Source organism: Paroedura picta, chromosome 2, assembly GCF_049243985.1.
Source record: "Paroedura picta isolate Pp20150507F chromosome 2, Ppicta_v3.0, whole genome shotgun sequence".
Taxonomy (NCBI): Eukaryota; Metazoa; Chordata; class Lepidosauria; order Squamata; family Gekkonidae; genus Paroedura; species Paroedura picta.
The window spans coordinates 125768113-125792364 of record NC_135370.1 but is presented as its reverse complement, the minus strand read 5'-3'; the positions used below and the strand labels follow the sequence as shown (position 1 = coordinate 125792364).

The 24252-nt window shown below is 41.1% G+C and overlaps 1 protein-coding gene across 13 annotated transcripts in view; it reads right to left on the bottom strand.

The window, feature by feature from the left end:
• The window catches only part of GPHN (gephyrin), a 357972-nt gene that overhangs the window by 32246 nt on the left and 301474 nt on the right, over window positions 1-24252 (bottom strand). For all 13 annotated transcript variants that reach the window (XM_077322479.1, XM_077322482.1, XM_077322474.1 and 10 more), the window contains 4 exons: window positions 17776-17818; window positions 7186-7323; window positions 2796-2888; window positions 750-805 (listed from right to left, as the gene is read on the bottom strand). In XM_077322479.1, coding sequence (XP_077178594.1) covers window positions 750-805; window positions 2796-2888; window positions 7186-7323; window positions 17776-17818 — 330 coding nt within the window. The remainder of the gene's footprint in view (window positions 1-749; window positions 806-2795; window positions 2889-7185; window positions 7324-17775; window positions 17819-24252) is intronic.

Below are 24252 nucleotides of genomic sequence, written 5' to 3'. Positions count from 1 at the left end.
ATGGAGTAGCAGCCTTTACCTTTCTGGCACCATGTGCATTGCTGGTGTTTGCATCCTGAGGCTGGCTCACTAAACTCTGCTGGGGGCCCTGACAGGGGATACAATTTAATCCAGGGAATTAATGAACAAATACAATATTTTGGGAATGACAGAAGAAGGAAATTTCAGCAAAGAGTATATTATTTACATTAGAAGCATTTGTTTCCTTCCTTGGTAAGCTACAGTAGTATCTATGCAAGACATAAAATTCTTTTCATACTTTATATGTGTAGATACACTTACATAAACTAATTCAAGACTTTGCATCCATAGATGGCTTTTACATCTGAAAAATACTAATTGTAGTACTTGAAATATGAAAGAAGTATTTAATAATACGTGTTTTCTGGATAAGGATCTGGATTTTATCCAGAAAACAAACATACATCCAAAAAGCTAATGAATAATTAAAAGTGTCATGATCTTTGAAATGTGTATAACCAGAGATGTAACAGGACCTATCACCATAATATAGCACTTGATTAGGTTTACAATCTAAACTTCTGCCTTTTAAGGTATTCTTCTTAAGTAACTGCTGCAATTTCACTTTGTTTAGAAGTGACCTAACTGCATTTTTTAATATTTACTTCTGCTAAGAGAGGAACTGTCTCAGCAGAAGAGAACCTTTAGATCCAACCTACTGCGTTTATACCAAATGAAGAAAATCCTCTGATATTTAAACTCTGAAAAGAAAAATATACTGCACTCACTTGTTCACCAGCTTGGGATTCCCCAATGATGAAACGATCCCCAGGTCCATCAGCAGCTGTGAAATAATACAGCAGCAAGGTAATTATAATTGTATTTTTTGCCACTATTTATGTTTATATTTTATGTTTATATTATGTCTAATTTATTCTTAATTTTTAATGCTTTAAACAGGGGTAGTCAAACTGCGGCCCTCCAGATACCCATGGACTACAATTCCCATTAGCCCCTGCCAGCCTTTGCCAGCATTTGCTGGCAGGGACTCATGGGAATTGTAGTCCACGGACATCTGGAGGGCCGCAGTTTGTCTCAAATACTGTAGTGCTTGGCTTTAAAAGTTGCTGCCTTCAGAACCCTAACTGGAAGAAAAGGTGACACCAAAATAAAATAAATAAAACAATGTGGATTTTTTGGCATTCAAATTTGAACATATCTACTAGGTACAACATAATATAGTAATCATAACTGGATTTTAGTTACAGGGTGCAAATACTCCCAAATTCCATTAGCCTCCTCTCCCCAATTTCTTTTAAAGATTTTGTAGTACAAACATTCTTTACAAGGTTTATTTATGTAGAGTTGGGCTTTATGAATTTATTTTTTTAAAAGCATTTACTGTTTTCCCCCACAGATCCTGAGCATCCCCCCCAGTTAATTGATCATTTATGCCATGGCCTTTCAAAATGTGTCTGGTGGAAAAACACTATTATTTATTTCTGCTTTGAAACCTAGACTTCTAAAGTGTTATTTAATATAATCCCTCTGATGGTGCAAGTTGGACTGCTGAGCAAGAAAACCTTGAATGTCCCCTGCTAGAGGTGCTTTGAGGAGCTTCAGAATCTTAGTTCTGGGAATCTTAGTCTGGACATGACCTTCCCAAGAGGTATGGACATGACATGGAATGGCCTGGCAGAGGCTGGGCCAGAAGAAGTTGCGTCTTCCCTACCACTCCCTCCCATGGAGGTTTTAATGTCACAAATATTTTAAGAGACAAAAATAAAGAATTACAATTCCAGAAGACTAAGGCATCGCTTTCAAATCAGAACATGTATTTGCCTCACTAACCTGTATGGAGATAGCTACATTCAATGAGATGCAATGTAATTTTTCAAAGATATCTGCCCAACTTGGTTACTACCAGTAAAAATCGGCTGGCCAATTTGTTCTCTCCTCACTTTTCTACAGTTAGTTTAGACTAGTTCTAAACCAATATTTCTGAGATGCTTACTTGCCAGATGCAAAATGCTGCTATGTTCTCTTAATCTCAGTATATCCATCACCAGAATGTGGATGGCCCTAAAGTGTGCAGAATGTCTAAGAGGTAATTTCTACAATAATGTAGGTACCAATCATTTTTCATCTTCCAATACTTTCTCACTACAATGGTCTGGGTTTCCTGAAGTTTTATGGCAGGGTCATACTTATGGGGGAACTGGCATCCTTACTAACAGTGACAAAATAACAAAAAGTTTCCCCTTGTCCTGGCAGCTCTTTCCAGCCCTGGGAAAATATATTCTCAGATCATACTAGGATTGCAAACCTTCTGGTGGTGCCTGGAGATCTCCTAAAGTTACAAGTGATCTCCAAATCACACAGATAATTGCTGCTTTGCATGGTGAACTTTATGACAGCTGAGATTAATTAATGAAATTAATTTCTTATTTAACAAGCCTTTTTTATGCACACTCTAAACCTGTCACTTCCGGGGATGTGGCAGAGAGGCGTGGCCCACTGGCATCACTTGTGGGGTTACTTGAAGCTTGAAGAATATATCAGGGATTATTCCACGGTCAAAAGGTTGAAAAAGGCTGCGTCAGATCATTTCTGTGGGCAGAAGAATTTCTGCCTGTAGAGAGTGACTTTTCCCCCTCTTGCTGTCTTGAGATCAGAATTTCAGGTGACATTTGGGGATGAAGTGCATGGGAAAGTGAGAAAGTCACAACCTGCAGGTAAAACATAATCTGGTGGATCTAAGCCTACATAAGTAAATCCACTATAAATCTGGATTTACAAAAATCCACTTAATGGGCAAAATCATAATCACTTACCTCTGACGGCATAACCATCTTTTACTGAAGCTGGAAAGGGTGGTAAGTTATCTTTTGCATAAACATCTTGGGCAAGTACTCTACCCATTCCATCTAACAGAGGTAGAAAAGACAGAAAGAATAAACAATTCCTTGTTAGAAAATCCAAAGTAAAATGACTAAAACTGACTGCACAACATTTCCACTAAGTCCATCTATAAATAACACTTCTCCATTAACTTTTGGGTTCTGTCAAATAAATATAGAAGTGAACTGAAAAATTCACAGTAAAATAAAGAGGCAGAATATGTAGTTTAATCACTCTCCAATTTGCATCAGGATTAACATGACAGCATTATACCCATTTACCTATTATCTGAAAAGTCATTTAAAATATGCTAAAAACACATAAAGAAAATATTTTGTACTAGATATTATTGCAGAATTCTGAGCAGAACAATAGTATGGATTTGTTTCTTTAGAAAGGTACCTTAATAGTGACACATTACTAGTTGAATAGATTTTAGGACTTTTGAAATGTAATTGATGAAGTACAGGCAGATAAATCAAAAATATTACTGAGGGATAATACTTCTTTACTCTGTGGAAAGCATCAACTATTACAATGCAGCAACATTTTAAGCATATGTATTTTATTGTTCAGGAATCTGAAAATGAAGAATAAAGCAGGTTATACTGTATATATGACAATGACTGAATTATATATCTAACCTACCCACTTACTTACAAAAGTGCTGTGGCAAGCCCAAGGTCACCCAGCTGGCTGCATGTGGAGGAGGAGCGGGGAATCAAACCCGGCTTGCCAAATTAGATGTAAGGGCTCCTAACCACTACATCAAGCTGGCTCTTATAATGAAGGAGATGTTGGGGAGAAATAATTTCTGTTCAATACACCCAGTAATATCTAAGAATTTGGATAAATATACCAAGTGTCCTGCATTGTGCAGTGGGTTGGACTAGATGACCCAGGAGGTCCCTTCCAACTCTGTTATTCTGTGATATGTACCCAAGATCATGTCCATGGATCATGTCTTTGGTAGCCTACACAGACTTTGAGACCTTCAGCATGGTGGAGTGGGAATCCAAGGACTGCAACCAGTCTCTTCAAGTCACGCACTAACTTGATGACTTTCTGTTTGCTAGTCTTCCCAGAAATTCTGTCTGTGCTAATGTGACAGATTTCCAGGCCCTGACAGCTGAACTTGGAGTGCTCTAGGACTAGGCTAAGATCAAAGGCTTGGCCACCCAGCTAACTTACTTGAGGAGCCTACATGATTCCACTTATAGTCTATCATGGGTCAGCCAGGTCTCAGCAAAGTTGAGTACTTCTCAGAGGAGGAAGAGGCCAGCATAGCCAGGCCACATATAGCAGAAGTCAACAAACAAGAGGAAGATGAGCAATCATACTAAGACTTACAGCCAAAAGCTTGTACAGACCTCCACCCCACCCCCCAGCTCTGATCCATAGAATCATAGAATAATAGAGTTGGAAGGGACCTTATGGGTCATCTAGTCCAACCCCATGCACTATTCAGGACACTCACATCCCAATCGCTCATCTACTGTAACCTGACACCCCTTTGCCTTCACAAAATCACTCTTTCCTATTGGCTATTTAGCCTTATGGCTATTTAGCCTTATGGCTAAATGTCAGCTACCTGCTGAAAATGATGAAGAATTGTTGCAGGATTAAGTCTGGGCAGCTGGCATTTAATTGTAAAGCACATGCCAATGCCTCTACCCAAGGACTTGCCTTTTGGACTCAATTACTGTGTCTGACTGATTTCTGGACTCTTGAAACTTGGATCGGAACATCTTGTAATCTCCCTTGACTTTTGTTTACTGCAGTGGTTCTCAACCTTCCTAATGCCACGACCCTTTAATACATTTCCTCATGTTGTGGTTACACCCAACCATAACATTATGCAAGTGTTCTTTCACAGAAATTAAACCAAAACTGACCAATGGCCTGAAGATCCATTGTTCATGATTTATATATATTGGTTTTTTTTCCGGAGTTTCTCAGTTTAGTTCTGCCTCTTGTCCTGCAGAGCTGTGCCGACACCTGGAGCGGCTGGCGAGAGACTGCTGCTCTGGAGGCACTGCTGGAGTGGCTGGTGGCCGAGTGTGGGCGCCTGCAAGAAGAGTGGCAATGCCCCCCGCCAAGCTGCTCGCCCTGCCGCGACCCCTGTGAAAGGGTCATTCGACCCCCAAAGGGGTCCTGACCCCCAGGTTGAGAACCATTGGTTTACTGGGAAGACCGGTAAAGGACCTTGCAACCTGATGCCAACTTCTGGCCAGTTATTACATAGCCCTTCGTGACTGCTGAATGATAAACTGTCTTGAAAACCCTTATCACTCAGAACCTCTCTAGCAGAAAACACATTTTGAAGGAGGTCCAGATGCTCCTTGGGCACCTTAACTTTTCCTGCAGGAAGGTGCCACTAGAACAAGCCTTTTCTGCCCACCTAATAAGTCCTACTGCTGGGGTTTCTGCCCCCCACCATCGCATCTGATCTTCCTGTAGTATAAAGTGGGACCTCCAGAACTAATTTACCTTTCAAATTTTAATGGGGTAGCTTCTAGCAGCGTCCCCTGGACCTGGGCAGTTTCCTGCAGGTGCATATATAGACCGCTGGCAGCATTGAGTTTGGGCTGTACCTTGTGGACCACTAGTGTGAACACCCTCTCACTGGGCTGGGATTGGCATACTGAGGGGCCTCATTTTCCTTCAGTTATTTTCCCCATCTGTTTTTCCCCCAACTGTTTCTGTCTGGTAAAACTTCTTTCAGGACAGGCAGGTGCTCATTTGGTGCAACAGCTAGACTACTGTCAGGGTTGTCTACCACCACACCTCACACTTTTAACAGTCATGTGTTTCGTTTGCTGCTTCATTTTAGTTTGCTTGTCTGCTTATATATATTTTTTCAGTCCAGTATATTGGAAGCATAGATAAATTACATCATTGATACCTTTTAGGAGGAGAGGATCTGGGCATTGACCCTTACCTGGCATCTGGGCATTGACCCTTACAATAAGTGATCATGCAGGGACTACTCAATTCCATTGCACCCTCCACTCAATATTCCTACTCTTGGGTCATGTCAGCATTCTTCACCTTCTCAGAAGAGAAAAAGAGAGATGAGCCTTGCTACGGTGCTCTGTTACCACATTTTCCTGAAGAAGGGTCCAGCCCCAAAGACCATGGGCATTCAGTTATCAGCAGTCTCCTTCTATAGCAAGGCCCTCAACTTCCCCCAGTCCTTGCAACTTTCCCCCCCAAGTGAGCCACTGAAATCCATGCTGCCTTCAAACCAGCCTTTGGTGGGACTTTCTATAGTAGCGAGTTGGTCTCAGCTTTGTGCCAGGATCATTCAGGTCAGATCCTTAAATGGCACGATGTTTTGACACAATGGCTGGAGCTGCACATGATATTGCAGTGGTTCAAAGCTGACCAGAAGGAATTGGGGGGGGGGTCCCTGTGTGCCTCCAGGTACGACCTCGGGATAAGCCTTGTCCAGTCCATATAACCATGGAATATCTACTTTTAAGGTTGATGATCCCTGGCCCTCTCCTCATCCATGAGGATAGGATCTTTCTCACCAAGTTTCAGTTCACTGGCATACTGTGGGCTGCCCTGGCTGCCCTGAATGACTTTGGGGCACACTTCTTTTGCAATGGGGCAGCTATGGAGATAGCAGGGCTGGGGCTCTCCTCTGCTTGCATACAGGTCATTGGAGGTTTTTTGTCTTGAAGGACTACTTTTGTCCCACTTCTGGATCAGTTGCTAACTTCCTTTTTTAAAGTTCTGGCAAGGTGGTGCAAGCTCTAGATCCTGGGCTTACAGCATCATTCACTAGACTAAGATCTTTGCAGTCTTATTTGGATGTGGCGCAGCCGTGGGACTAGACAACTGGTTTCCAATCACTGGAAGCACAGGAAAATGCTGGGAGGCGCTTGCATCCACCATCACTTGGCATGTCACCCTTCATGGACCTCCATATACTTTGGTCATCCAGATTGGCCAAAACATCTTTACTAGCAAACATGATTGAAGTGACAAGGGCAGCTGGGCAGCTTGTAGCAGCATCAGATGTATAACCTCTTTATGGAATAACCTAATTTAGAAGTTCAAGTGTGAAGCATGGCAGCTCTGAACTATAAACTGGGAAACCCCTGGATCTAAACTAAATCTCTGCCACAAACTCACTAGGCGAGCCTTAGGGAAGCCTCATTATTCTAATATATTCAATAATAATATTATAGATCCACTGTACAGAGATCTTGTTAAGTTTCCTATAGATTATTTTGAATATTATGTATTACAACAAAGGAATCAAACAAAACTCTAGCTTATATTCCCTCTCGGGAAGTCTAGGATTATATATACCTCGATAATTGATTATTTCTGTTCCAAGCACTGGGGTCATTTCCAATACTGTGATGAAGGCTTTGTCCATAGATGTTAGTGGAAATGGAGACATGCGGTGTCTTCTTGCCACTTTTGTAATGTCTACAGCACTGTGACCTGCAGAGGATAAGTATGAAGATTAGAAAATATTCCTTGGTGTTGTCAGAAAGATTATACAGAGTTCCCCTTATTCAACAGAACAATCACATACTGACTTTATAGCACAAGCTCTCCTGACACAGCCTATTGTGGATTGCAAAAACTGTTTAAGAATCTGCTGGACCTAATGATTAAAATATATAGCACTCAGGCAAAACTGGAAACATAGCATGTATTCAGCTGAATTAGAAATTCATTGTGTTTACTGTTCTACAAATTTAATTAGTGGTTTTATTGACTACCACAATGTATTTGTTGATCTATAACAAATGAGACAGAACAGTATTCTTCTATTATTTTTGACCATGAGCTCCCAGAGGAGCTAAGGGCCCTGTTGGAACTACTATCTTTCTGCAGGGCCTGTAAAACAGAGCTCTTCCACCAGGCGTATGGTTGAGGCCAGGGCAGAGCCCGGGTTCCATCCAAGATCCTTAATCCATTGGCCAGTTTTCCTCTTCTCTCTCTCTTACAGAACTAACGTCTGACCTCTCTGAACAAGCGGGGAGAGTAGAATGCCATCTTTTTATTGTAATAATGGGTACTTATGGGGTTATGTGATATATGTGATTTTACTGTGATTTTATATTTTATTGTGAACCGCTGTGAGACGTTTTGACAAACGGCGGTATATAAATCTAACTATAAATAAATAAATTAATTAAATCAGCCTATCCCTTATACAATCATCTGTTATGTTGGATGTTTGGATATGTATTTTAAGAAAAGATATTTATTTTACATAAGATATGTATTTTAGAAAAAGACAGTTTTGTAAAAGGAAAAGGATGCTAATGATCTATACTTGCTTAATTTTCACATGGCTAAAGAGCCTCTTGTGGCGCAGAGTGTTAAGCAGCAGAAATGCTGTCTGAAGCTGTCTGTTCATGAGGTTGGGAGTTCGATCCCAGCAGCCGGCTCAAGGTTGACTCAGCCTTCCGAGATCGGTAAAATGAGTACCCAGCTTGCTGCTGGGGGGTAAAACAGTAATGACTGGGGAAGGCACTGGCAAGGCCACCCTGTATTGAGTCTGCCATGAAAACGCTGGAGGGCATCACCCCAAGGGTCAGACATGACCAGGTGCTTGCACAGGGGATACCTTTACCTTAAGGTGCATTATTTATTAAATTATATACCATAGCTGATTATGATTTTCTATGCGGCATAAAAATAACATTTTAAAACAAGACCAAAGTGTATGTTTACATGGCTCCTATCTGTAGAAGGCTGAGAGTAGTATGGGTATTAAGACTTCCAAAATAAGCTGCATAGATAAAAATGCTGAACTTTCTTTTCAAAAATAATTATTAGCTAAACTCAAGACATTGAAAATTCTGAAACTCAAGACTATCATTGGGAAAAGAAAGTTACAGATTTTAAAATCCTCTATCATGTAACAGCTATTAAGGTAACAATCATCGCAAGATGAAAGCTCTGTGAGACCATGCTGCATGTGCTCACAAATTTAAGTAACAGACTAAAATAACTCATTAGGCCTGAAAGCAGTGACGAAATGTCTCAAGCAGAGTTGTCTGAAGGTCAACCTTTGAAAGATGGAAGTCCTGTGGCTGGGCAGGAAGGAACAATGGGAGGAAGTGCACCTGCCTCCCTGGATGCAGTGCAGCTCATAATGGCTTACTCCGACAGGAACCTGGGCGTGATCCTGGATACTTCCCTTACAATGGAAGCCCAGGCCACAAAGGTAGTCCAGCTGGCATTTCACCACCTCTGCCAAGCCAAGCTACTAGTGCCCGACTTGGCTCCGGAACACCTAGCCACAGTGATCCACGTGATGGTCACCTCTAGACTGAACTTCTGTAACTTGCTCTATGCAGGCCTACCCTTATCCTTGATGCGGAAACTACAGCTGTTGCAGAATGCTGCGGCCAGGATTCTCACTAATACACCATGGAGATTCGACATCCAGCCTGTACTCCAACAACTAGGCTGGCTCCCAGTTGAATTCCGGATTAAGCTTAAGGTTTTAGTAATTACCTTTAAGGCCATACTGGTCTGGGCCCAGTGTACCTGAGAGACCGCCTCCCTGCCTATACCCCCCAACGAGCCTTATGCTCTGCCACCTCCAACTGGCTACGGATCCCTCTCCCCAGAGAAGCATGTTGGACCTCAACAAGGGCTAGAGCCTTCTCAGTCCTGGCCCCACCTGGTGGAACAAGCTCTCACAATTTCTCAGGGCCTGCAAAAGGGAGCTCCTCCACCAGGCATTTGCTTGAGGCTGACTAGCCCCAAAACATCCACTGCCCCCCCCCCCAGAAAGCCTCTCCCATGACCGAAGATTCTGACTAATCCAAAGCTGTGTCAATGTTCCTGTTCCTGTTAAATAAATGTTAAATGTTCTGGTTGACATGTTATGATTCCTATATATTTGTTATATATTGTTATATAAATATTTCTTATATTTGTTGTAATGTTCTATGTAATAATGTTATATGATGTTATATGTAAACCACCCAGATCTGTATGGAAGGGTGGTATAAAAATAAATGAACAAACAAACAAACAAACAAACAAACAAATAAAATGTTCTTCGAAATAATGAATATATTTTAAATAAATGTCACATCCAATGAAAAGGGTCATAATTTCTTTCTACCAACCTAAACTACCTCAACTTCCAACAACAAACATTAAAATAATTTGTCACTGAGATGTGAGAAAGAAATATGCTTCTCAAGATACATTGTTCAGGTCAAGAAATAAGACATGAATCTCAAAGACCTATGCAGCTGAAGAGGTAAAAGAGTGATGAGAAATAAGGGATTGGATCTGTGGCACTAATGGCAGTGCCTTTGTCTTCTTCCAGCAGAACGTCTATGAGAGTCAACCCAATTTCTTTTATTCTTCTTCAGCTCTGTTCCTTTAATACAGAAAGGGACACTGGGGTCATGATATTCTGCTAGAAATTTTATTTCCAGATATCCAAAATATGTGAATTTGCTCCAGAAGTTCCGGTCTAAGAACTTCCTGCATATCTAGCTTTGAGATTTTCTGCCAGAGTACAGGAACAGGACTTCCTTTCTTCTCTATCTTTATTTGTAATGCCACTTTCCTCTTTCTGTTATTTTGAAACTCTTTAAAGACAGTTGTTGCTACACTAAAATTAGAATAGACTTCTGATTGTTTGATAGGACATACCCCTGTGCTTTTCTTGTAGTCTTCTGGCCAGTGAGTGCAATGTCACAGAGATAAATTATTTTTGAAAAGTTTATTTCTGCTCTATAAACAAGCTGCAGAAATCAATGTATAATGAAGACAATTAAAATCACAAAATAGAAAGAAGAAAAATTGTTTTTTATATGCTACATTTTTCTACCAGGAGTCTCAAAGTGGCTTACAATTGCTTTCCCTTTCCTCTTCACAATGCAAACAGTAAAAAAAACCAGGAACCAAACTGGAGGAGAAACTCAAATCACATGGTGATGATGTTATCCGTTCAGTCGTGTACAACCCTTGGAGATTCTATAGAAAAGTCTTTGCCATGCGTCCCTCTCTGACTACTTCTTTTAATTGGTTCACGGTCATCCCTGTACTGGCTTTGATCGTGTTGAGCCAGCGGATCCTTTGGCGACCTCCTTTCCTTTTGCCGCTGACCATGCCGAGCAGTAATGATTTTTCTAGCAAGTTTGATCGCATGACTGCAGTAAGTGAGCTACAGCTATAATATCTTGCCTTCTAATAACATAGTTGGCTTGCTCCTCTCTAATACTATCTTTTTGGTAACTTTGGCTGTCCATGGTATTCGCAGCATTCGTCTCCAACACCATAATTCGAAGGCATCTATTCTTCAAGGTCCAGCTTTCGCATCCATAGGTTGTTACATTGCATTCCGGCCCAGTGTTATTTGCCATTTGATTCCACAGCTGCATCCATCACTTTGATTAATCATAGAGCCAAGAAAGATGAAATCATCAATACATTCAATGTTCTCATTGTTAATCGTGAATTTGGTGTTACTCCCAGAAGTTGTCATGATCTTGGTCTTTTGATTATTTAGGTATATTCCCATCTTTTCTCTTTCTTCTTTTAGTCTCTTTATCAAGGTCTTCAGATCATTCTCAGATTCAGCAAGTATCAAGTGCAAATATCAAAGGCCACAGGACAATTCATTTGTATAAGACAGGATAACTGGGTAGCATTTCTTTTGAATTCTATTAATTCACTGAATAACTTTCTATTTATTTTCTATGCCACCTCTTCACTCGGTTCAGGATCCCCAAGGCAGCAAATATTAAAACATTTCAAATGTTAAAAAGCACTTAAGATTCAAATATATGTAAAACATTACAAATAGATAAGGCTGCTGGTCCATTTAGTTCAGTGTCTTCTTCCTTACAGTTTCTCTGGAGAGCCAAAAACAAAGCAGAGAAACCTTCCTCTAATGTTGTCTCCTGGCACTGGATTTTGGAAGTTTACTGTCTCTGAACGTGGAGGTTCCCTATATTTATGATGGCTAGTAGGCATGATATATCTATCCTCCATGGATCATTTTCTGTCCTGGCTCCCACCTGGTGGAACGAGCTCCTGGAACATATTTGGGCCCTGACAGAATTAGCACAGTTCCACAGAACCTACAAGATGGAACTCTTCCACAAAGCTTTTGGTTGGTGCCAGTGAAGTAGCAACATCTACCAGGCATACAACTCCTCACCTACAACAATGCAATGTCTAATTTGAACATGGAGACTGGTACCAGAACATGCAACCAACCCAGATACCAACTTTGCTGTCACAAACACTCCAATAACACATTCACTGGATCTAATAACATCACTTACACCATCAAAGGCTTATTCACATGCTCCTCTTCGAACACTGTATATGCCATTAAATGCCAAGAATGCCCCTTACTTCTCTGCATAGTGCAAACAGGTCAAACCTGCCGCCAAAGAATTAATGGACACAACTCTGACATCAAAAATCACAGGACTGAAAAACCTGTAGAGTAGGTTCAAAGTAGCTGTTTTATTGCAAAGGAACTTAAAGAACAGACTAGAAAGGGAGACTGCAGAAACACAAATTATTACAATACTCAAAACAATGGAAAACCCAGGACCCAACAAACACATCTGTTTCTTATCTCACTATATATGCTAACCTCATTCAACTCTTATATTCACATTCCTTACAATCCCCTTTTTAAAATTTTATTTGGGACAATGTGACTGTAATGTGATGTAAGTAGTATGTAATGTAATTTAGAATATCTTTCTGGTCTCAATACAAGATATCATAGAATCATAGAATTCGAAGGGACCTCATGAGTCATCTAGTCCAACCCCCTGCACTATGAAGGACACTCACATCCCTATTGCTCATCCACTGTAACCTGCCACCCCTTGAGCCTTCACAGAATCAGCCTCTCAGTCAGCTATCTAGCCTCTGTTTAAAAATTTCCAAAGATGGAAAACCTACCACCTCCCGAGGAAGCCTGTTCCACTGAGAAACTGCTCTAACTGTCAGGAACTTCTTCCGGATGTTTAGATAGAATTTCTTTTGAATTAATTTCATCCCATTCATTCTGGTCCGTCCCTCTGGGGCAAAAGACAACAACTCTGCTCCATCCTCTATATGGCACCCTTTTAAATACTTGAAGATGGTTATCAGATCCCCTCTCAGTCGTCTCCTCTTCAGGCTAAACAGACCAAGCTCCCCCAACCTTTCTTCATATGTCTTGGTCCCCAAACCCCACACCATCTTTGTTACCCTCTTCTGGTCACACATCCCTCTTCAACTGGGCTGCCCAAAACTGGACACAGTACTCCAAGTGAGGCCAAACCAGAGCAGCGGTACCATCACCTCCTGTGATCTGGATACAATACCCCGTTTGATACAGTCCAATATCCCATTTACCTTTTTAGCCACTGAGTCACACTGCTGACTCATGTTCAATGTATGGTCTACTAAGACTCCTAGATCCTTTTTGCACATGCTACTGCCAAGACAAGTCTCCCCCATTGGTGTATTTGGTTTTTCCTGCCTAAATGCAGAACTTAGGGGCTTTTTGCACGCCTTCAAAATCGCACAATGGTTGCCAATTGGAAACGCTATTGATTTGCCATAACGCACGACGTCGTAGACAATCTGCCACACACCTGAAACCAATCTGCAAAAAGCGCTTCCTTGTAGCGCTTTCAGGGGAATCCCAAAAAGTGGATTCACTCTCCGGAAAGCGCTACACTCTTGCAACCAATCTGCAACACTAGCGAAAAAGACCTGTGCGTTAACATTGTTGCGGTTTCTTCAAAGTCCCTCCTCCTGAGCCTGTCCTCCAAACTTCCGGCGAAGCGATCGCCATTTTTTTTTCTCCGAGCGAGCGGGGATAAACGCACCAGCGAGCCTCTTTCTGTTTAGAGGCTTCCCTGGCTTCAGTCCTTCCCCTTTAGTCACTAAGCACAAACCACAGAAAAGCCGTTTGCTGAAATAAAGTCCCTTTATTTTTTACACATTGATTCAGCCGAAAATCGGGCCCGCGAGAGGGGGGGGGATTTTTTTTTTTTCACTCGAGGCAGCGTGGCAACGATCATACGATCAAACGACAGTTCACATTAGGCAGCTGGATGGGTCTCTCCGTTGCAACGAATCTACACAGATTCGTTACAATGGGTCTGTTTTTTTTAAAAAAAACCTTTCTTAAAGGGAAAGGGGCTGTTTGGGAGCATGCTAACGGCTGCCCATTGGCTGCTTGACGGCCAGGGGCGGGACGAGCTTGGCAATAGCGCTTCCTTTCTAGCGATTTCTGCCGAGACCGGAAGCTGTGGGAAACGCTACAAAACGCAACTGGATTCCACTACAAAGGCAGGTATGCATAACGACGAATTCCACTATTTTAAATGGCGATTTTTCATTCAGTGACCAATTTGCAACAAAGATCCCGGTGCGTAAAGCCCCTTACATTTACATCTCAGCATGCCTTGTCACTTGTGGGGATGCTTCTGTGTCTGGGTGGAGATGGATGGGGCAAGTGTCTGCTGTTAAATATTAACCTTGACATTTTTACTGATTAGCTTTTTAAGGAAAAATTATCATACTAATAATTTGGATCTTATCACACAGTTTACTGGTTTGCTACTAATTAACTTTTCCCTTATATCTGTACTCTTATGATCCCTGTTCCATTGTCTGAGGAAAGGTGCATGCACTTGAAAGCTCAAGCCTTGAATATAACTGTGTTGGTCTTAAAGGTGCCACTAGACTCAATTTTTTTTCTGCTGTTTCAGACTAACATGGCTACCCACTTGAATTTAAAATTTGATATTAGTAATATGAGCTGGTTTACTGAAAACAAACAAACAAGTAAACAAATCAGTTGAATCCCTATTTAAAGCTGTCTATGCCTGTGGTGATCACTACATCCTCTGGCTATGAATTCAAGATTTTAATCACTCACTGTGCAAAGAAGAATTTCCTTTTGTCCATCCTGAGCCCATCAACTTCACTTGATTCCCTTAAGATCCAGTATTTTGGGAGTGGGAGAAAAAGATCTTTCAGTGCACTCTCTCTACTCTGTGAATAATTTTATATTCCTCTATCATGTTTCCCCCTAGTCATCTTTTGTCTAAACTGAAAAGTCCTAGACTTTTCACACCTAATCACATTGGCTGCCCTTCTGTATTTTTTCCAGCTCTGCAATATTCTCTTTGAAATAAACTGACAACTGTACACAGTATTTCAATAAGGCTGTGCCACAGATCTACACAGGGGCTTTATATTATTAGTAATTTCATTTCCAGTCCCTATCATAATAACCCCCTGCACAGAATTTGCCTTTTCACTGTTGTGGATCCTGCTGAATTCAGATTGATTTGAACTCGGGTCTTCCTCTATTCCCCTCCCCCCACCATTAAAACAGAAAGTGTTCTATACTCGATTGTGGAAAACTCAGAAGGGGGGGCAAGCACAGCAGGAGCCTCTTTCTTTTCTTGAATGAGAAGGGGTGGAGAGGATTGGAGATAGCAGAGGATGGGGGCGGGAACCAAAAGGCAAATCTCTGCTGAGAGAAGTTAGGGCTTCTGGAGTGCAGTCACTTTAAGATAAGCCTTGCAACCGGGAACTTTGAACTGACACCCTGGCCAATCAGGGAAGACTGCTTTGTTACAGACAGGAGGGATTCATTTGAACTGGGACTGAGTAAAAAGCCCCATGCGGACTACACCTAGGTTGACATTTTATTGGAATTTATTTGCTACATTGTCTGTCTGATGTGTATCCCACCATTCTTGAGAGACTTGTGATGGCTTACAATTATACAATGTCATAGATCAATAAAACCCCAATAAAACCCCCAACAAACCCATCCAAGATTGGGAGTCAAATACCCCCTACCTCCTGAGCAGACTACCCTGGGGGTGAGGTGCAGAGATGTAAATACCTAGCCTGAGGAGGGGCCATGTTGATCTTGTTACCTACTCATTCAGTTTGTGGAGAAACTCCTAGTGCTCTTCACAGCCAGCCTTTTTTTTAATCATCCAGAATAATTTTGTGTTATCTACAAATTTGGCTACTACACTGGTCACAACCAGTTCCAGATCATTTATGAACAAATTAAATCATACTGGCCCTAATACCAATCCTTGTGGGACCCCACTGTTTACTTTCCTTCCATTGAGATTGTGAGTAGAAGGAACTGTGTTGGTGCTTGGCTCTTGTGGCCCTTTCTTGCATAACCAGGGAAATGCCAATTGCTACCTTGGAGTCAGGAGACAAATTTCTTCCAGGCCAGATTGGCTAGGGATTCTGGGTTTTTTTTTTCGGGGGGGGGCATCATCTGGGCATGGAATTAGGGTCACTGTGGGTGGGCAGGTAGTTGTGCATTTCCTGTATTCTGCAGGGGGTTAAACTAGACGACCTTAGATGTCCCTTACAACTCTATGGGAGAACTATCAATTTATTCCTATTCTTTGCTTTCTGTCATTTAAACAGTTTTTAATCCATAACAGAACCTATCCTCTTATCCCATGGCTACTAAGCTTACTCAGGATTCTTTGGTGAAGTACTTGGTCAAAAGACTTTTGAAAGTCCAAGTACATAATATTCCTTGAGTGGCTGTTAGCTATATACCTGTTCATTTTCTTAAAGAATTCTAAAAGATTGGTGAGATAGGACTGTCCTTTGCAGAAGCTGTGCTGATTTTGTTCACTGGCCATTTTATTTCTTTGTTCAATTTCAAAAATTATTTCCCCCTTTTCTGGACTTTTCCCTCCTTTTTTCTTTATGATTTTTGGTTCTCTTCATACTGGGCTCATCCAACACAGCTTTCCCCCGGAAAGGTCAGAGTCAGGGTTAGAAAAATATGTTTTTTATTTGGCAGAAAAGTATTTTATTCTTTATAGTTGTAGCCCTGCCTCACTTCTTCATAAATAATTTCTGGATTGGAGACATAATCGCCTACAGTTTGCTTAATTTATTTATCTGTTCATAGCATTGAAGAGGGGCTAAAATTATGTGAATCCATGCTTCTGAATGGTGGTAATGTTATTTATTTGGCCAGACCTTTGTTTTTTGAGATTTCATCAACTGTTTCATATATCCTTTCAAGTATATTTTCCATCCAAATCAGAGCAGAAATAAATGAATAAATAAAAACTGAATTGTTTGTAGAGCCACATTTTCTCTGTGTGATTTCTGTTTATGTTTTACTGTGATTGTACGGATTATCAGAAGACTAGTAAATAAGCCCGCTGCAGGTTTAATGCAGCGGGCGCTAGCGGGACTGGCGAGGCGCGCTGGGGCTGGAGCAGCTCGGGATGTGCGGCACGGTCCAGCGGTGCGGCCTACCTCACGGCTACGGAACAGTTCTGTGGTCGGGTGGCTCGCCGCTGGAGGGTGGGAAGCCGGGCGGGGCGCAGGGCCGTGTGTGGGGGGGTGCTGCAGCGGCCGGCGCGGTGGGTGGCATCGCGGGGTGCTGCCGGCGAGGGCCAGGCATGGCGGAGGTGGTGGCAGGGCCGCGGCAGCTGGCGGTCGGAGGGTGCGCCGCGAGGGAGCGGCCGTCCGGGCTGCATGGCAGCGTGGAAATGGCGTCATGCGGTGTCAGGTAGGCAAGCAGGAAGGGGGGCAGGTCGGGAGGCACGAAGCGCCTCCCGATTAGTGAGTCCTGCGGCAAGGGACCAATTGCGAGCCACGCACAGTGTGGCTCGCAATTGGTCCCTTGCCGCTGGACTGACACTCAGAGGGCCCAATATGCAGGCGCTTTGCGCCTGCCAACTGGGCCCTCCGAGTGTCAGTCCAGGGGAAGGAGCCTATGGGCATTCTTCCTCATCACGGACAGGGCCCACCCTCGGGGCCCTTAACCGATTATTTAATCCGCTCCGCTAGGAGCAGGTTAAAGATAAACAGCTTACATTATAATTAAACTGGGATTTATAGTCTACTTGTAGACAACAATGCAATACTCACTGGCTCTGAGGATGTTCTCCTTACTGCTGCACCTGGATTGGACCTGTAGAGAGAAGTACACAACTGATGAATCAGAACAAACAACCACACAAGTTACCATGGAAATTTAATGGGCAAGCTCCTGGGGGCTTGGAGACAGAGGCTCTTACACAGTTATTTACGCAAGTAGTTCATGGTCAATAGGCTGAATTAAATATAAACATTACAACCAAATATACAGCCCAATTTTTGATAAAAATTTACTAGTTCACAGAAGCATTTTGAACTTCATTGACAAATTCTAACTTCATTGTTCTATACTTGAGAGAGAAGGGAATCTAAATGTAGTTTTCCTTCAAACTACAAAATATTACAATAGAAACATAATCTTAAAGATGCTCAGGTGAAAAATCAACATGTGGTACTGGTTTCGGAGCCCTTTTACTTTTCCATTTGATCAACTACTTTTCCTTGAAGATAACAGAAAATTGTTCAGATGTTTATGTTTGAAGAAGTAGTAGGCCTAACATGTCCTGATACCATCATTTCCCATTAATATGCCTGCATAATAATACCTACCTCAACTGTAATATGATTTTCTACAAGTGTATAGTTAATCCTAAATGGCATGAGTTTGTATGGTTTCTGTATTAAACAAAGTTGTACTTGCCTGTAATTATTGTTAATTAATTGTCTTCTGTGCAGGCACATATGGGGACTGACCATTAGCAGGCCTGCTATCAGAGAAGATTTTACAGCTAACAGTCTCTAGGGGGCACTGAGCATCATAGCAGATGTTCATTCCAATCCAGGGACCACGTACACCTCTGCACCAGCAACCCCATTCTCAATACCTCTAGAGCTGCTGAAGCAGAAGATGCAGTGGGCCAGGAGAGAGCGTATGTTTGCTTGCATAGAAGATACCATAAACAACAGTTATATATATTAACCTATTGGTCATTTACAACACTTTGATCAATGCCTTGGCTGCTATGAACATTTGGGCAAAATTTATTTCTTCAGAGAGCATGCCCTTTGGTCTTATGACATTTTACTGGATCCATTATTTTAAGCTGTTAGGTCAATTCAAACCAGGATAGATTTTTAAAAAATTATCAATTTAATGTAATGTATTTTAACTGTCTTGATTTAGAGTGCAAGGATGATGTGTTTATTACTTGCATCTCTGCTTGTTTTTATTTGCATTAGCCTTTGGCTCAATGTAATAAATGTACTGACCACTAGGGAACTCATGGGTTCATAGGCAGGCTTTGATTAGCTAAACATTTTAGAAATCACTTGTACAAATGATGGCAGAAAATTGACTCTCCATCAACTCTTCTATGGTAACAAGACATAGTGGACAAATTAATGTTTAATTATGAAAAAACTCAAATATTCATTCTTCGGATGTAGTAAGTATTCAACATGCAATGATGCCACATCTGGGGAAATCTTCCTCTCTCTGCACCAAAGAGAGAACTGCTTCCATTTATACATATAAGACTTTTTAGTATTCGGTTTATGGAAGAGAATTGCATTGGTAACTTCCTGTGAGAATATTAAATCTCTATCCAAAGCCCCCAAACCATCAGGTTGAGGCAGTTTAGATCATGATGGAATATCTGATTAATACTTAGTAAATCTGGCTGCTTGGGTAAGGGGATGTACTGTCCCTGAGGAAGATCCAAAATGATTGGGAACCAGAATGATAGGACCAAAAGTGAGTCACCAAAATCATATCTGATCTTTCTCTTGGTTTTCTCTATTATCTTTTTAAGTAGCATAAACAGACAGAATACATAAAAAAGGACCCACCGAAAGTGGAATACATTAACTAGGGAATGTATGCCTTTTCCTGCTCGGGAGTAAAATTTTGTGGCTTTTGTATTTTCTACTGTTACGAAGAACATCTAGAGCAGTGGTCCCCAACCCCCGGTCTGGTGACCGGGACCGGTCCGTGGATCAGTTGGTATCAGGCCGTGGCTCCTCCTTGTCCTCCTCCTCGGTTGTTGCCTCGGGGGCTGCCCTGCCACTCTGCTACCGGCTCACCTTTGGTGTTTTCTAGCAGCCGCCAAGGCTGGGGTTCTCCCTTGGTGTAGTATTGCACAGCTGCTGCTAGCAGCGTCCCCCCAGTGGGTGGTGGGAAGTCATGGGCGCCAGCAGGAAAGCAAGTGGAGCAGGGGCTTAGGTGGCGGTGGCGTACCTCAGCAAAAGACTACCCCCCCCGCCTCAGTAAAATCGTCAAGCGTTGACCGGTCCCCGGTGATAAAAAAGGTTGGGGACCACTGTCCTAGAGTGGGAAGATTGGCTTCTAATATGTGGACTTTACATGCCATTTGTGAGAGAGTGTACCTGTTTTGCTCAACCTGTTGGCCTCTATGTTCAGATTTCCTAGAATAAGAATGTGAGCACTGAAATTTCAATGCCTTAACCCAGAAAGTAGCTTCCTGGCATGGGCTCCTAAAACTTGTGTCCCCCTTTTTGTCTATCTGGACTGATCCCATAGGGAATCTGAGAAACAGCTAAGGGCATTCTGAACCGCTCACAACTCAAGCAGATTAATATGAAGCCATCTTTCATTATCAAACCATATACCTCTTATTACAAGCCCTCACAATGAGTGCCCCATCCCACGAGTGAAGCATCTGTAGTCAGAATTACCCCATGTTTAGAACTCCAAATGAAATACCTTGGAATAAATTATGGCAAAAGATCCACCACAACTGGGAACAGATATTAGGTCTGTGAATGGGAAGCCTATGCCCTAAGGCATGTATACCTGCCCTAAAGCATGACAGAAAGAAAAGCTGTAAAGCTGCATCTACAACCTGTCAAAGGGTAAAACTGCCATAGTAGAAGCCCAATATTTCTATACTCAGAAAATTGGGTAAGTGATTTCTTGTGAACCAAATGATGGAAGACTCTACAAAGATGACCTTTGCCTTCAATGGCAAAAGAACTGAGGGTGGAGGTTGCTGCTGTGTGATAATACGTGGTTCCTGGGTAGAAAAAAATTCTGGTTCCAACATGCAGTACCCCCTGGAGGCTCTTAGTTGTAAAACCTCCAATGGCAGGCCTGCTCATGCACAGTCTCCATGTTGGACTTCAAAGAAGATTGATGATGACTTACCACTTACACTAGTAAATCTGACATGCAATTACTTTAGATTTAATGCTAATTTTGTTTGATTTAGTTAATAGGATGACTTTTCTTTTCCTTGTTGCTAACTATTCAAAATACAGCTAAAGGGAAAGAGTGTATTGGGTTTTATCCCTGTATGTACCTTACATACAGAATCACTGACTACATTTCCATCCTAGGATCAGTAAGTCAAACATTTGCAAAGAAAAGTCATTCATCTCAATCCTAACCACAATTCAATGGAAAGAGAATTTCTCAGCATTCATTAACAAGGCTCTAAATTCATGGGGACATCATACATGTTAGGAGATCTGTGCGTATATTAATATGTATGAATAGCTGAATCAGGTAGTAAGAATTTTCATATGACACACTAAGGTCACAATCTGCCTGTCAAAATCAGGAATGAAAGAAAAAATAATTTTACCAGCTAAAACTCTATATTGTATTTGAAGGTTTACTTGTAAAGGAGGCAAACTTTGTATAGGGATAACAAAATGGGCAAAGACATTTCCTGTAACACTGTCCTTAGAGTTACTTTCAGGAACACTGCCATTGTTTATATACATCCAAATAATAATAATTTATTAAAACCCCTCTTTCTTCTCTTCCACAGTAGCTTGCCCCAAACATATATTGATAGAGTTGGAGTTTACAGAATTAACACAATCTATTTGTTGCAATGGGGTAACGTATGACAATAATGTTGCAACTTAGAGTGGCTTATGGTTGTCCTTCCCTGAAAAAACACTATCATGTTTTAAAAACAAAAGACAAGACCCCAACCAATACACATTTATATGTCAAATAAAATATTAACAATGCTAGATTTTGTTCCAGAATAGTCCCCCCCCCAATTAATAAATCAAAGCAATATACATTTTAGTAGGAAAGGAAATTGTGTGCTTGTAAATACTGTCAAACAATTCTGGACCAAAAAGATAAAATGATATATGGGTGCACAATATGTATATGAGAGAGAGAGAGAGAGAGAGAGAGAGAGATCTGCATTGGAGCAACTTCCAAGAGGTGATATGCAAAAAAAAAAAGACATCTTAAATACATAGGACATGGTTTAGAAATGGTGGAAAAAAATGGGCAATGTGCAAGGTAACTAAACACCAGCGACCTAAATGAAAAATGTACAACAATAAAACACAAATACAGAGGTGCATGGGGAAATAACCAATCAACAGGGCACAAATAAGAGGAAAAAGATGTTAACAAAGACAATACCAAGAAAATGGAAGTCAAGAGAATCTGCAACGAAGTATAGAAACAGAACGACCCCAAACCCATAACGCAAAGCAATGTTTGCGAATGGAAAACAGTTCCTTTGAGCAGTAATAGTTACTCTCGAGTCGTAGCCTTTATTCCTCCTGAGTTCATCTTTAAGCCCTTCCAATTTATAGTGGAGCTAGCGCATGGACAAAAACAAGAAATTTACAATGAACAAAGCATCTGAGATTTATAGGTTGATTCCTGTAATATTTAAAAGGCTATCTTGAAAAGGAGGCAGAAAAAAACAGTTTCAAAAGTAGATTTTGAGAAGAATTTAGTGAATGAATACAATGACAAATCCATGGAATGCCTTGAAGGACTTCACTGTACACCTCAAGTTTAGTTTAATGAACAAGTAGAATGTGAAATTATTTTATCACTATAAAAATAGCTTGTCTTAAAAATGACAAGAGAATGAAATCAACCCCAGTCCAGATTTGACCAGTTATTATTAGAGCTGTGTGTTAGGGTCTACCTGAGCTGAAAAATACCTTATCAGTATTTTCCAGGTATATTTCAGCTTCCCAAATGTATCTGGGTTTTCTCAAGAAAACAGAAAAAAGAATCTTGAGAAAATCTTGGATATATTTGAGAATTGTTGGTAGGCCCAAAAAACAGTATGGAGGAAGGAAATCACTCCCACCTCTCAGCTGTTTGTCAGGTTTCTACTTAGTACTTTTAAAGTTTAAAGGGACTGCAGAAGAAAGCCCAAGGCTCAGTTGTGCTGGGGGGAGCAGACTGTTTCCCACTGGCTCAGGTTTGGGCTGGCTTCTCAAAGAGCCAGCCCCAGAAGTTGCTGTGCCACAGGGAACAATCTACTAGCTGTGATCTAAACCAGGCTACATAGCAGAACTGGGAATCAGCTTCTTGCCAATTCTTTTAGTAAAGTTTAAAGAGACCATTCAAAAGAGCCCCAGCTGAGCCATCTCTCAGCTGGTTTTAGTGGCTTTGCCTCTGCTTTTTCACTTTCACCTTTAGGTTCAGGTCTATTGAACCCCAGAATATTCTGGATTTACGAAAAATACCAGTTCCCAATATTCTGCTGGTATTGGGATCTGGGATTTTTTTCAGAATCCCATTTTTTTTCCTGGTCCAATAGACCTGAACTGAAAAATACTGAAGAAAAAAATTGCACACCCCTAGTTATTATCTGCAGCTATAACTCCTGGAGATAAACCCTGGAGTTAGAAATGTAGAGCTAGTTCGTGCTTCCATTTCCTGTGTTTAACTTAACTTCAAATGGGGCTTATTCAAAGTTATTCTATATTTCTAAAGAATCCATATTTTTTGCAATACTTTTGTCTCTTCATTAATTATAGGAAGCACAATTATCTTGCACCCTCTTTCCCCCATGCTTCTTTATATCATGTGATATAAAGCCTTTTTTCATCTTCACCTTCATATTTCTATTCTTACTACAGAGGCTCTATTTGGGTGACAGAGAAAAGCACACACACAACCCCTCCCCCTTGAAAACAAGACTAATTTGCACTACCTTTGCTTCTTCAGAAATTTGAAGACACTCAGGCCTGACTCATAGATTACCAAAATATCATGTGAACTCTGTTGCCTTGCCATTCTAGTCATGCTTAAAGAGAAATGGTTATGTGAAAAGCCTAATAGATGAATTTACTTCCCATGCCAGTGCCTACAACAATGTGTAAACATATAGCCACAGATTTTGTTCCTCATTTGAATACATCACACCTTTTGTTTGGGGCAGTGCTCAGCTATTCTTCATTTTGTGACATTATGGGATGTTTATTTTATAGCTATGGGTATTCCAATTCACTCACATTGGTCAGGAGAGAGTAACATATATAGGTATTCTGAAGCAAAATTCCAGTGTTCTGAGTTTAATCTCCTTAGGTAAGGAAAAATATATTGGTTTGGATGTTCTTTGTAGGTTCTTGCACATTTGGTTTGTGAATGGTGACATATCTTCCCACAAAAATGAGTATTAAGTGAAACAGAGCTATTAAATTAAATCAGACAGAACGGTGAATAACATAACCACATCAAACTTAACATCATTGTATAAGAAAAAGCAGATAGGAACCTTGAACGTATGA